The 14,408-nt window shown below is 41.5% G+C and overlaps 1 protein-coding gene across 1 annotated transcript in view; it reads left to right on the top strand.

Annotated features, from left to right (window-relative positions):
* LOC117939069 (thyrotropin-releasing hormone-degrading ectoenzyme-like) overlaps positions 1 to 14,408 on the top strand; it is a 161,756-nt gene that overhangs the window by 107,495 nt on the left and 39,853 nt on the right. The window contains exons 8-9 of the mRNA XM_034864114.1: positions 11,441 to 11,578; positions 11,910 to 11,975. Of these exons, the coding sequence (XP_034720005.1) occupies positions 11,441 to 11,578; positions 11,910 to 11,975 (204 nt within the window). The remainder of the gene's footprint in view (positions 1 to 11,440; positions 11,579 to 11,909; positions 11,976 to 14,408) is intronic.

The following is a 14,408-nucleotide window of genomic DNA, read 5'->3' as shown; positions in this document are numbered from 1 at the left end:
ATTGGCTGCTTAGAAATTAAGTGTTAACGAGCAGTTGGACAGGTGTACCTAATAAAGTGGCCGGTGAGTGTATGTATACAGTATATACTTTATATCTATCCCAATGGGAATGTTCAATCTGCTCAGTTTCTTCTACATATTGTTTCTCTTTGCTGTATGAATCTTTACATAACGTATCAAACCAACAGGACATACAGTGTGTGTTTACAAGAAGAAAGTTAAAACTGGCTTCTGTGGAGGAGGAAGTCCTGACTCTTGAACTCTTTCACCTTCTTCCACTCACATGGATCGATGTCCGATTCCAGATAATATCCAGCCTGAATCTGTAGCGGGGAACAGCTAGTTTCATTTTATTCTGCTCAGGCTTGCAAACAAATTGACGCAGGAGAGTGAGTCAGCTCAAAACACAATAAAATTAGAAATGAATTCTTGCTCAGATTTTCGCAAAAGCTCCCGGATCTTCTCTTTCTCGCCCCTGACAGGCAATGAGAACTTCTCACTGAGAAGCAGTGAACACTAAACTTTAAATTACAGTACACACACACACACACTTCTTTCTGCTTTGTTTCTGCCAAAGTATGAGGTGATTTACTTCCAATAGAGAAATGTGTTACACCAAAACACCTTATCTCCGGCACGCACACACAGTCTGCTTCTAAGCGACATGGCATTTTTAAATCCCCGTTACTGTAGTTCTGCATGGCTGGACGCTTTAATATAAACAAAGGGTTTCTCCAATAGCCGGCACATCGATGATAGAGCAGCCTGTTCCTGATAAAGCAATTTATTTCATAATATAGGTTTGTGTTTAAAAAGCTGTTTCCATCAGCAGCGAGTCACAGCGCTGCAGGGAGGCGAACAAAACCAAGCAGAGGAACTCAAAAACACAAATTAGGACAGACATACGCTGTGGAGTGTTTCTGGATGACCACCAATCAATCAGGCACTCAGCCAATAAGGTTGCAGTACATCATTTATTTTTAATCTTACAAACTGCAATAGTATTTAGGTGTTTTTGAAGCACACTTAAAGCCACAGACTGTGTAAAGAAATGGACGTAGCCTCCAGGTCTGATGAGTGAAACCAGGGCCAAAGTGCCTGCATTCTCTCTAATGGCCAGCAGGGGGCGACTCCACTGGCTCCAAAAATAATAGCAAAGCTTCTGTAGAAGTCTATGAGAAAACAACCCTACTTCTCACTTGATTTGTTACCTGAGGAGTCTACATCCACGACCTTGATTGCTAGTTTCAAGTCTTATTCAATACAGCACAATGTTCATTTAGTAAATTATGCTCCCATTTAGAGTAAAATAGATGATAAAGCAAGGGCTAACATGTAATTGACAAGGAGCTATTACGGCGACCTGTCAATCAGGACAGAGTTTTAACTTCCAACTCATAGCACAAGTCAACGTGAACTACGAATCACCCTGGCTGTCTCTGCTCAGAGCCAACAGGATCGAGCCAGGTGTGAATCGGTGAGATAACTGTGACTTGGTGACTTGAAAACTGATATTAAAGGTGCAGCACTGGACATATCACTTCAATAGTGATATAAAGAGACATCTGCAATGTTTACAGCGTTGGGGGGGGGGGGGGGGGGGGGGGGGGGGGGGGAATCAAAGATGAAATGGAGACCTGGACCTGGTGGGTCTTTTTATTGTGTCTGGTGGTCCCAAAGAGCTTGTGAACAAATGATGGTTTTGGGACACGATCAGTCAAGGCTGCAACTAGGCCCCATATGTTATAAATTGTAAATAACAACCAATACAAGTTCAACCAACTGCTCTGAACAAACCAAACACACAGACTTGATTGGAAAATGTTCCAAAAAGATATGAAAGCCACCCCAAGATGACATTTAGCCTCTCTAGGGGTTCTAACCAACTCCATTTGTTAGTTTATCAGTGGGATTACGCCCCTTACCGCATACATAATAGCCGGATTTGCAACGTAAAACAGTGGGTTTGTTAGCATTTGTTTAAGCAAGTCATTAAAGCAGCTGAATGGCCAACTGATGAACACGCCACACCTCTCTTCCTCCTTTTCAAACTGATGGAAATGCTCATGTTATTGGCCTTTTTAAGCAGTTTAAACCCATTTAAATGGGTATAAACAGACACACAGTGAGTGTTTTTTTGCCAAACACAGAGGGAGTGGCTTTTAAAAAGTAACAAGTCAAAGAAAAATGACGACACACACAACAAATTATGAAAATGGGCCTTTTTATTCAGCCGAGGTCCAATGTGTAATCAGCTTTAATTTGAATGATAAAATACAAATACAATGTGTTTGTCTACAGTGAGCTAAAGACATAATAATTGTTTTGTATGGACACAGTAGTGCAGTAATGACGGGCTGACCTTAACTTTACCTCAACACAAACACAACAACAGTGGAAAAAATCAACTGTGTTCAAGTCATTTTTAAAATACATAACTTAAAGGGATAGTTTCTATCTTTTGAAGTGTAGTTGCATGAGCTACTTCTCCTATATTTAGAATATTTAGCTTGCTCCAAGACAGCCCTTACAACGGGTAACTGAACCGTTACCTTGATTGGTACGTTTTTTAGTTTTGTTAATTCCTAACCTTTTGTAACAACATCATACACACACACACACAAACAAACACACACACACACACACACACACACACTGCTTGATGTATGCAGCGGTAGAGCATCAACTCCTTTGTTCTACAAGGTAAAATTAATGTTTTTGTCAAAGGAGTCTGGTATCTTTGAAGAGTGCAGAGATAACTCTTTAAATTCCCCATCATAAAGGGCTTTTCTTGTTAATTATGAAATTACCTTTATCATTAAAATCATGCTTACATTATATTTGAATGCATCAAAAATTGTAAGCGGCCATTCTGCATAACGAGTCCTTTCATATGGATACATCAAGTACATTTCTGCTGCTGCGGCTGCTATTATCACAACTTTTATTTAACAATTTGAGTCCCTTTTCCAGCAGTCTAAAGCATGCACTGGTAGCATTATATCTGTAATCTGTGCTAAATACAAAGAGGCATAGAGATAGCAGGTCAGAGGTGAATGCCCACCAACGGATAAATGATGTGAAATAAATAGACTTCGACTTGAAAATCGACAGTAAGAAATATTCATGATTTAATGAGAGCAGAGATCAATCAATATTCATCTTCTCTCCTCTCTTCCCCTCAAACACAATGACAAACGAGGCTGTATTTAGAATTTCCTCCATTTTCAGCATGTGTTTGCAGTCACTTTAATCCGTGGTTGGTTTCATCTATCCTGGTTAATGTAATTTAGTGTCATATATACCAATATATATCGTGCATATTCTGGAAATTCGGAGCAGTTCACGGAAAAATGTCCGGACAGTCGGAGCTGTTTTGGCTCAGTCAGTAAATTCAATATTGCTTCAATATTGTGACTAAAGGATGAGTCTGAGGATATTATTTGTTTCTTACACTCGACAAATCCCATGAAAAGAGTTTGTAGCACAGCCGGATATCGCTTCTTCTTCCTCCGTGCCATGACAACACATCACTGAGCCACTCTGTTGCACCGGGTGACGTGTCCATTACGACTCAATCCCACCGCTCGTTTCTCTCATAACTTGGAATCCAGATGTCCGACCAATCGTAGCAGAGCGTTAGCTTGAATAAAACAGATTTCTTTGACCATTGTTGGAGCATTTGGGATAATGTGAGTACACAACACAACAGGTGTAGTCATTTTTATGCATTTTAATGCTGAAAGGTAACATCTAGGGGTGATCCGAGTACCCGCGGAAACGAGTATCCGGTACGGATAAAGCACTTTGCCGAGTACAAGTATTATACGAGTAATATGAGTCAATATCCGTGCTCGGATTGAATACAACTCCTCAACTGGCCGCGCAGTATTCTGTGATAATCACAACGCAAAAATGGAAAAAAATAAAAAAGAACCAAAAAAAATAAAAATCACACTGATCATAAAAAAGAAAAAGTTGAAAAAGAAAGCTATACTGAGTATGAAAACTCGTGTTCATTACATTTTACTTCATAATTGTTGTATTCATTGTTGCAAAACGTATATAGTATATAGTTTGTTTGTTACCATGACAACACCATTGATCTGAAGCTTGATGCTGTCATGTAAATAGTTTTCAAATCAGCAATAAATATAACAATTTTTGATCAACTCATATCAATTGCATACTTAAATAACATACCGGTTAAAGACCCTAACATTTCAAGAGAACCCGACCCACTTCCGTGTTAAATTTGACCACTTCCGGTTTAGGCCCCGCCCAGTCCGAGTACGGATACGGATACAGATAATTCATGTGGTAAACAGATACAGATACAGATAATGCTGTACTCGCTCATCCCTAGTAACATCCAGTATGTAACGTTTCAGCATTAAAATGTCTAAAAATGACTACACCTGTTGTGTTGTGTACTCACATTATCCCAAATACTCCAACAATGTTCAAAGAAATCTGTGCTGATCAGTGGTGGAAGAAGTATTTGGGTCCGTTATGCCAACCTAAGTCAAAGTACTAATACCACACTGTAAAAAATACTCTGTTGCAAGTGAACGTCCTGCATTGAAAATGTTAAAGTGGAAATGTTAAAGTGAAAATGTTTGAGTTTGTGTTGATTCTAGCGGATGTTTTGGACTCGTGTAGTGTTAGTAGTGTCTTAGTGTCTAGGAGTTAGTTTTTCCAGGAGGTCATAGTAATACAAATAATAATAATCATTTATTTGCAATAAGACAATATGTTACCTGGGCATAGGCATTAATAAAGATTATTCCTAGATATAAAGAATATATAAATCTAGCGTTCTTTTCACTGTTTGTCTCATTTACTGTTACAGGTCATTTATTATCCTGCAGTTCCAGAAGCATTTAAAAGTTACATATACCGACTTTATTTTAAAAACATGTAAGTATTATTAGGAAACTGTACTCTTTATTACAAGTAAAAGTACTCAATGCGGAAAAATCCCCACATTTTAGAACAGTTTTTATCGGTTTCATCATTTCAGCTGGACTTGTAGGCCGTTATATTGTTGGGTAGTTTAATTCATAATAATAACTAACTAGTAACTAAAGCTGTTAGATTAATGCAGTGGAGTAAAAACTACAATATTTCTTTCTAAAATGTAGTGGAGTAGAAGTAGAAAGTGGCATGAAACAAAAATACAGTGATGTACAAGTACGCCAAAATTGTACTTAAGTACAGTACTTGTGTAATGTGCACAGTGTAGCAAATTCCTGAAGGTGTGACAGGTATCTGCTGTCAGGTTATGCATCATATCGGCCAATTATATCAGGTAACACAGCATGAATCATCAGTATTGTTGCAAAGACGGCTCTCAGTTTAATAAAGCGGTTAATCTGTTGAGCTAAACTCTATTTGATGTGCGACACCTGCCAGGCAATGAATTAGCATTCAGGGTGAAAGTGTTAGAGAGAGAGAGAGAGAGAGAGAGAGAGAGAGAGAGAGAGAGAGAGAGAGAGAGAGAGAGAGAGAGAGAGAGAGAGAGAGAGAGAGAGAGAGAGAGAGCGCGCTGTCATCAAGTTTAAATGCCTTGAAAGAGGAGAATGGAAGGAGGGGAGGAGGTATAGGAGGAGTGATGGGGTGGAAGTGAAGGAGGACTGAGGGCGGAGACGAGCAGCCGCTTAAAAAGTTCAGCAGCTGTTCCTGAACGCAGCCCTGTACCTCCAGCCGTGTGTGTGTGTGTGTGTGTGTGTGTGTGTGTGTGTGTACGCTGACTGTTGGCCCATTAGCTGTCCTCCACATGTGGGTCCATCTGGTTCATAATGGCCATATGGCCCAGCTGGACCCCCATCTCGTCCTCTCCCCAGGTGACTTAAAGTCTCTGTTAATTAGAGCTGATGTCTCATTTAGTCTGATTCTCTTTTTCTTCCTCTCCGAGTCCTTTTGGTTTCATCCAAATGTGGCATTTAGCTAAATAACTAATTGTGTAATTTGGGGGTGGAGTCCCCTGATTTGTGCATGCATGCGTGTGTGTGTGTGTGTGTGTGTGTGTGTGTGTGTGTGTGTGTGTTTTACAATGAGATGAAAGCAGTGTCCTGTCTTCACCCAGGAGTTAGCCCAATCCTTTGACCAAGGCTTAGTCCAAGAAAGCCCCCCCAGGGTTTAGTCAGTCAGCCCTGAAAGGATTTATTTCACAACAAACCCGTTATCTGACACGTAGTTTAGTTCATTTGCCGTCCCAGCCACTAAGAAGCGCTGCTCCCAGCTGGAGACTTTCTGGAGGACCCCCACCCCTTGATGATTTTTAAAAAGCAGTGTTTATTTTTTGCAAGCAAAATATGAAACGAGATGACATAAAAATGACAACTTGTGTTGATGTTTTACTCACTTTCCACTAGGTGCTCCTTTGTTCTCCACACTCTGTCTCTGTACGTCTGACCAGCCTCTAATAACTGTTACTGAACTCTTGGGTCAGTTTTGTGTCCCAAAAGACCTCGATGGCCCGGACAAGCTCGAGTCTTGTGTGAGGCTTAACCTCTTTTGGGATGAAGTCTTTCATCGAGTGCCAAACAAGCTTGATGGGGTTCACATCCGGTGACTCTGGCGGAGTCCTCACCCAGTTTATTCCCTCGGATGCAATGCAAGCTGCAGCAGCTGTGTGCTTTGGATCATTGTCCTGGAAGAAGCCACGATCGGACCCAAAATGCACTCTGACGTCTGGTGCTGCAACTCCTCTAAGTAACATCTGTCCCTTTTTCCTTCAAAGGTGACCAGAGGACCTGCACCGTGTCTGTAAATCATTCCCCAGACATAGAGCTTGAAGGGATCTTGGGGCTTTGGTATAACCCTGGCAACAGGTTGGCCTTTTGTGCGGGTACACAGCCGGGTGTGGTGCTCCAGAGTTACTGTTGTTGTGTCTGTAAACAGCATGTCATCCCACGTCTCCCCAGACCCGAGCCACTGAGCAGCTTGTCTGAGCCTTGCATCTTAGTTGAGCTCTTTTGTAATTGGGCAGGAGCTGTTCTTTCCAGATTTCCACTGGTCAGGCTAAGTTGAACACCAAAATCTGCTTCAATGTTCTGCTGTAAAGCTTGGGCCTTCATCTTAATGCTGCTCTCTGTCACCTCGTCAATGGCAGACAGAGGAACCCAGTTCCTACACAACAAAGTAGTCTCCAGCTGTTTCAGAGACTGTTGTAAAGCTCCAGCGAGGTGAGACTTACTGGTGCAGTTGTCTTGGACGTGATCGGCGCGCTTGTCTCTCCTTGAAGTGATGTCTCCCGGTCCTCAGCGACACGGTGATGCCCAGCCTTGTAAAATGTTGCTGGATCTCATGTGCTGATTTTCTACCTGCCCGCGTGAGACGAATCTGTTGGGACCTTTCCCTGTTGATGTGCGTCATCTCTGCTGCCGTCTGTGGTGATCCACGGCTTGCTTATTGCAGGGGCCAGTTTATGGGGGGGGGGGGGGGGGGGGGGGGGGGGGGGGGGTCTAGGTGTTCTTCAGTAAGCTGTTCAGTTAGCTATTGCGATTGGCTGAAGTGTGCCACAGTTAGTCTAACCAATGAGACACAAGCCTGTCGTCTACACCAGGAGCTCATCACCAGTCCGCCCAGCCCCCCTTCTTTTGTGTTCATCTGACATGTAAACCTTTTTTGAGCTGTGGACCCTGAGAAGCTGCAGTCTGCTTATTATCATGAACTTTGGGCTTGTTTGCAGCTTTTTCAGAGACAGGTATAAAGCTCCGGTGTGGTGCACCTTTCTCTGACATTGTTCATGCATCGTCCTTTCCAAAGATTATTCGCCTCACACAATGTGATTTTTTTAAATTTATTTTTATTATGTGAATGCAAAAGAAAGCTCCTTTTTAGTGTCTTTTTCAGTGCCCTAATGCGTATCAAGTGTAATGAATGAGCTATATCAAGATAAAGTAAAATAAAGTAAATCAAGCAGTGTTTGAACTCAGTGTTACAAAGGCCCCTTCCCTCAGTGTGACGGTCTAGACTGCAGGGGCTGGGAGACCTGTAGGGATGGCACCCCGATGGCCCATAGAGTCCAAACAAAGGGATCCACTAATGCTAATGGTCGGTTCTGAGCTTTATCTCTGTTTTCTTCTGTAACACGCATTACACTGAAACCACCAGGACCATGTCACAGCCTGGTCTCTGAGAATCTGACCCAATTTCTCACACACAATAACTAAACATGGTCTCAAAAACAAAACAATATAATTATTAAGCGTGTGGATATTGTTGAGAGGGAGAGAACAGGCTGCACAGGGGAAAGAATATGAGAAAGAACAGGCAAATTAAGCAATTAATAAGCAGTGTGTCTTATTTTTACTTTAACCACCAGAACCTGTAAATGGCGGCTTCCTGCTCTGGAACTGAGCCCAGTCATCATTAGCATCGGCGTGTGCAACGTGGCTGAATAAACGTGTCATGACGTCCGATTTAATTCTAATTACTGAATAGACCTGTCCCAGAAATTGTAATCCCATAATGCATTATAATATTCTCTATTAATCTAAAGTGTGTTTTATTTGCAATGATAAGCAGCACGCTGACCAAAGCAACCGCAGTGTACTCTAGTCGCCCAGGGAAAGATTAATAAGTCTCTTTTTTGTTACTGAGTTTTGGGGAACTGAAAAAATGTTTTCAAACTCTGTGTGCAACAAATTCTTAATTATGTGCCTTCTTAATTAGAAATTAAATGTAATATAAAATTATTTTTGTGCAAAAAACATTGTGTGTTTGGCCCAGCATGTTGCTGTATTTCCAGATATGTTAGTAAAGTAAGTAACCCAGTTGTTATAGTGTATGTTATTCATTTCCCCCTGTGTTGCTTTTAGTGTTGAAGCAGAAGACATCTAAACTAAAGGCCTGTCTCGTTCAACATCTGTTTAATCAATAGGCTGTGTGTTGTGTTGTTGTGTTAGTTAATGCATGAAATCAACATGTATCAGGGTTTTAAACCCAGCTTAAGCATAGTATGTCCAAGACCTTGTGATATGATAATAACGAGCGCTTCACTCACTACGACTACCATTTGTAGTCACTCTTATTATCTTTTATTGTGTATCACACCCCCACCGTCACACTCCGCCTACCAAGAACCTGGTTCTGTCCCAGGTTTCTACCTAAAAGGAGGTTTTCCTCACCACTGTCACACTAATTTCTTACTGTTGGGGGAATTAGTAGAATTGTTGGGGCTTTATAAATTAGAGTGTGGGCTAGACCTATCTGTAAAGGGTCTCGAGATTGGTTATGATTTGTTACTATATAAATAAAATTGAATTTAATTCACTAAAGGGATGCTGTGTGTGGGAAGCGCTTCCTCATACACTTCAGATATGATCAGAATATCTGATATCAGGCGCACCGGGTCCAGCAATTACACTACAGTAGTCACACTGCTCCTCGTGGTGGAAAGATAAAACAACCGTCGCAGCCCAGCCAGCAGCTTCAGACGGCCGTTACTTTACATTTGCTGACATTAAGCTTCCCTCTCACACCAGATATTAGTCAAGTACATTGACAGTTAGCTGCACGGACGGTGCAAACAAAGTCCCTGAGTCACAGAATTAGACCGGCCCCTGCCAACACTTTGCTTGTATTTTGAAATCCAGAATAATTTAATATATGTTGTTGATGAAGATGAATATTTCATGCAAGTCAACAAAGACAGAACCAAGTGTGCCAAGAAGTAGCCGGATCCCAGTAGACACGCCGGTTGATTCAGATGTTAATTCAAAATGTAATATCTCAAGAAACTTTTGTTTAACTAGATGTAGATTCATTAAAACCAAACCTACTTAATAAACAATTTTAATCCATGCACCAGAGCCACATTGGACAAATAATGCCGTAGCAGATACTCTTAATAATTGAATTATCAGTGTTTCCTTTTTCTGTTCATTCAGTTCATTAACGACAAAAACTTAATAAGCCAACGTTCTATTGCTTAACAAGCTGGATGTTCATTAAACCCAAATCTCCATAGTAAACACTGCAATCCATGAATTAGACAGAGCCACACTTCTCCGGATTTAGCCTCATCCCGGGGGTGATTCAGAAAGCTTGTTACAGCTCAACATGTTTGCAGATGTCTATTAAAACCCGGAAACTAGGAGCAGAAACACGAGGAGTAATGAGAGGAAACAAGCATAGGAAAGAGTGGAGTGGAGGAAAGAAGAAGTTTGTTAAAAGAAGGGAGAAGGAACAAGATTTGAGGAAGTAGATGAAGTAGTGCAATGTACTGGAGTAGTGTGACTGGGAAAAACAAACCTACAGAATGGCCAGAGGTCATTCAGAGGTCATATCCCGACATTTAACATTGGCTGCCTGATTGAGTCTCCAGGTGAGAGACAATTAACGTTAGCCGTTAGCTAGTCGTAGATGATTACACCTGACCGTATTATCACTGATTTTATCCCAGCGTCAACACAAGCTATTGTGGTCACACATTCGTATGACATTAAATACTAGTATTTCTTAGCATGTTGAATAAATTCCATGTAAATGTTAGTTTGGACAGTGTATTCTGCAGTATAAAAAATCAGGACGCCAAAAAGCAACTTTTCGGCATTGTGCCAAGCAAAGAAAAACTATCGTAAATATGACAAAGAGTGAAGATTAACAGCTAACAAGGTCTACGCTCATTAATTCGAATGGTTTGTTTCCCCCATATCATAAAGGGAATAACGGTTTAATGGGCGTTTCCAATAATGCCGACCAAGTCTATAGGATAAAATGATGAAGTGACGACATTTTATATCCAAATGGGCACTTCAATGTGACATCATAATTTAAAAAAATGTTGTAAGCTGAGCTGGAAGGAAACAAAACAAACTCCATATCACCAAACATCACTGAGACAAGCAGCTGGGAGGGGAATCACCAACATTGTGGGGACTCACTTACCTTATGGGGACAAGCCACTTGGGGGGGGGGGGGGGGGGGGGGGGGGGGGGGGGGAGTCATCGACATTGTGGTTCTCAGGTAGGCGATTCTTTAAAATTGTGGGGACATCTGGCTCACCCCAACCAATACGCATCTTCAACCGCGGGAAAGATTAAAAACAATACCTCGAAAATCCGAGCGGCCAATATGACCGTGTATGCCGAAATAGGTAAAAGTGATTTTATCTTCTTTGCCTAGTGTGTTATGTATATAAAAAAACTATTTTAAATGAAAATACAGACCCTTTTAGGAAAAGTCAGGTACCAGCAGGATTTTTTTTTTAAAGTTATTACATATATAAATTTCATCAAAACGGTCAAAATGGCCGTCATGGCCGTTCTAGTGTTAATGGTTAGAATCAAGAGGTTAATTTTTTAGATTTGGTTCGAAGGTTGGCAAGACATGTAGTGGTTAGAAGTTCTGGTCAGCCTCCAGAGAGTGAGTGTAAATACAACGTCCCCATGAGTGACATGAAGTATATTTCTTTGTTTTGTTTTTTAAGGAGAAGCAACGCTTCCTGACGGACGTCCTTCATGAGGTGATGCTATTGGACGGCCTACGCTCCTCCCACCCAATCTCCCAGGAAGTGGAGAAAGCAACGGACATCGACCGAGTTTTTGACTGGATTGCCTACAAAAAAGTAAGGGCCGACTTCATGAATTTATTCATCCTAATGACATGGTGACCCAGTGAGAACTTCAGGAATACTTGGCGAGCCGATGTGCCCTGTTAGCTAAAAGGTAACATGCTAGTTGCCTATTAGCATGTTAGCCGAAATGACCTGCTGAGGAAGTGGGCCAAGTTAGCTCTCCAGGTCTTTGTTCGCTCTAATAGTCAGCACTGTTGCAATTGGTCAATGTGTGTGTCAAAGTTCACCAAGTGTAACTGCTCTAAAGATCAAGACTGATCGACTGATCACAACAAATCCATTGATGTTCATTGATTAGTGTCTATCACACTCACAATTGCAGGGGGCGGCGTTGATCCGGATGCTGGCTAACGTCATGGGACAGACGCTGTTCCAGAAAGGACTTAATGTAAGTTTGTGTCGCCCTGCATGTCCAGCTGTGCATACAAAGGGTTTACATACGTGTGTGTGTGTGTGTGTGTGTGTGTGTTTGTTACAGGCCATAATACAAAATGCTGAAACAATATACACCACACTACCTATTAAGAGCGCCAGGTTCAGTCCTCAGCTGCATGAAAATCATCTTCATATTCATATTCCAAACATAAAGACTCATCAGCTGTGCCCAGAGTACGTGGATTTGGCTTCAGGGGCAGTTTGAGAGGAAGTTCTGCTTCTTTTTTCTCCTGTAAAACTAAATTATAATCCACTGGCACTCATATAGACCAGTACTATGGTCATAAGTCCAAGTAACCTCTACCATGAGATAACATTAATGATAAGCACATTTGTATATATGCTGTTATTTATTCAGCTGTGTGATTGCCACGAGTAAAGATCTGGTGGGTTCATTTCTTAATGGTTTGCCCAAATATTTTTTACTGTAGATGCTGGACTATAAAGGATCCAAAGTGCACTTTTTCATATGTTGAATATCGTGACAGTATTTATCCCTTTTATGTTTTTGTTTTTTTTAAATAGTCAAGGGGTGCCAGCCAGGTCTCTCTCCTGATGTTGAAGATAGTTCCAGTCTAGTACAGGTGTAATTCTTTTGTGTTTTATATGTAGGGTAAAGAACAAAACCACACAAGCGTGCACATATAGAAATGTACACCCTAAACAAACGGAAGAATAAACCCAGCAAAGCACCACACAATTCAAGAATCCAATCAAACGGTCATATATTTAAACAGGAAAACTTAAGCAAAACACTCAGAATAAAGTCCCACAGAATAATTGTAATGTCCAATAATACCAAAAATAAATGAAAAAGAAAGATCCACAAAAATCCATCGAAAAACTCCACCTCTGGTTTTTCTTTTCTTTTAACTCAGTTCGTTTGTGGAATAGACCAGAAACATAAATTATTTGGGCTCAAGGCATCTTGTTAGTCCTAGTCCAACCATGCATACAACCAAAAATAACATTGCATGAAAGCAAAATGGACACTACAGACTTTTAGTCTTATAAGTCAGTCAATTAGTCTTGTTAGTCAGTCAGTCCATAAACCGGTCCAGGTTTTAGCGGGGTCTCAGTGACCGGCTGAGAGTTGTATCCAGAGTCTTCCAGTGATCGTTCAGAGGTTTATCGGAGCCGTCAGTAGCGGTTAAGACAACGTTTTGTGGGATTAAAACAACCTTTACTGAGCTGTAGCTCCTCCTACTCTGCGTACTGCCCCCCCCCCCCCCCCCCCCCCCCCCCCCCCCCCCCCCCCCCCCCCCCCCCCCCCCCCCCCCCCCCCCCCCCCCCCCCCCCCCCCCCCCCCCCCCCCCCCCCATACTCGGTCCACTCTATCCCCAGAAGTACTCTCTCTCCTTGCTATAGCGCACCAGAGAATAATCAAACAATTAGGGTTTAAGGGGCGGCTCCACTGCACAAGCAAACAGCTGATGCAACTGGTGATTTCAAGTTGTCACAATATGAATGTTAATAAGGTAAATCTTAGTGTATTTATATCCACCCCTTTATCCCTACTCCCATAGTTCCTCTGCACCTCTGGTTAAATACTAGACTGCATTTCATTGTCTCAGTACTTGTACTTGACGATAAACTTGAATCTAATTGAAACTCCCCCAACTTCCTCTGCTAGAACATCCATATCCCCCGTTAAAATATTCAACACCTCCTGAAGGCGGTTTGGTTTCAGAGGTGCAGGGTTGTGTTTGCAACGTGACAGCAGAACATGAAAAAAAATCAATTTTTAGTTTAATTAGGTGCCATGAATTCCTTGGAACTGTTAGGGACAATAAGTTCAAAGTAGAATTCAATGAATTGATCCGTGGTGGAGAAAGGCAGAGAATGGCCGAAACAGGAATTAGAGAGAATTACAAGAAGGAATTTGAGGGGACATATTTTCATGTTACTTTGCAAATCTCAGCTTTATATTGATAGTGTGTTTTTACTCTGGAGGTTTGGATGTCATGGATTTGTCTCATTGACTCCAAACCACTAAAAGATGAAGTAGAGTAGATAACAACATCAGCGGTGTTAGTTACAGAGCGCGCTGCATTATTCATCGCTCAGCTGCATGTGGCTGCTATAACGGGCTCTCTGAAGGTTCACACTGCTTAATGTTAATGTCTTCTGAGCGGCAATGAAATGAAAATAAACTTAAGGTTGCAAGCAAAAAAAACAGACAAAAAAAGCACTTTTTAACCACAAAATTTAAAGAAAATCAGTTGGAAGTCAGTGTAAAATGATTTCATATGATGTAAGGTGAAAGTGGGTTAAATATAGTTTTTGTTCTGAATACAGACCCGGAAATATGTATGAATCCCCTGCACTCTATCTCTCTCTCACTCTATCTCTCTCTCTCTCTCTCTCTCCCTCCCTCTCTCTCTCT

The sequence above is a fragment of the Etheostoma cragini genome, chromosome 23, assembly GCF_013103735.1.
Source record: "Etheostoma cragini isolate CJK2018 chromosome 23, CSU_Ecrag_1.0, whole genome shotgun sequence".
NCBI classification, from domain to species: Eukaryota; Metazoa; Chordata; class Actinopteri; order Perciformes; family Percidae; genus Etheostoma; species Etheostoma cragini.
Note: the sequence above shows the minus strand (reverse complement) of the source record. Positions and strands in the feature narration are given on the sequence as shown.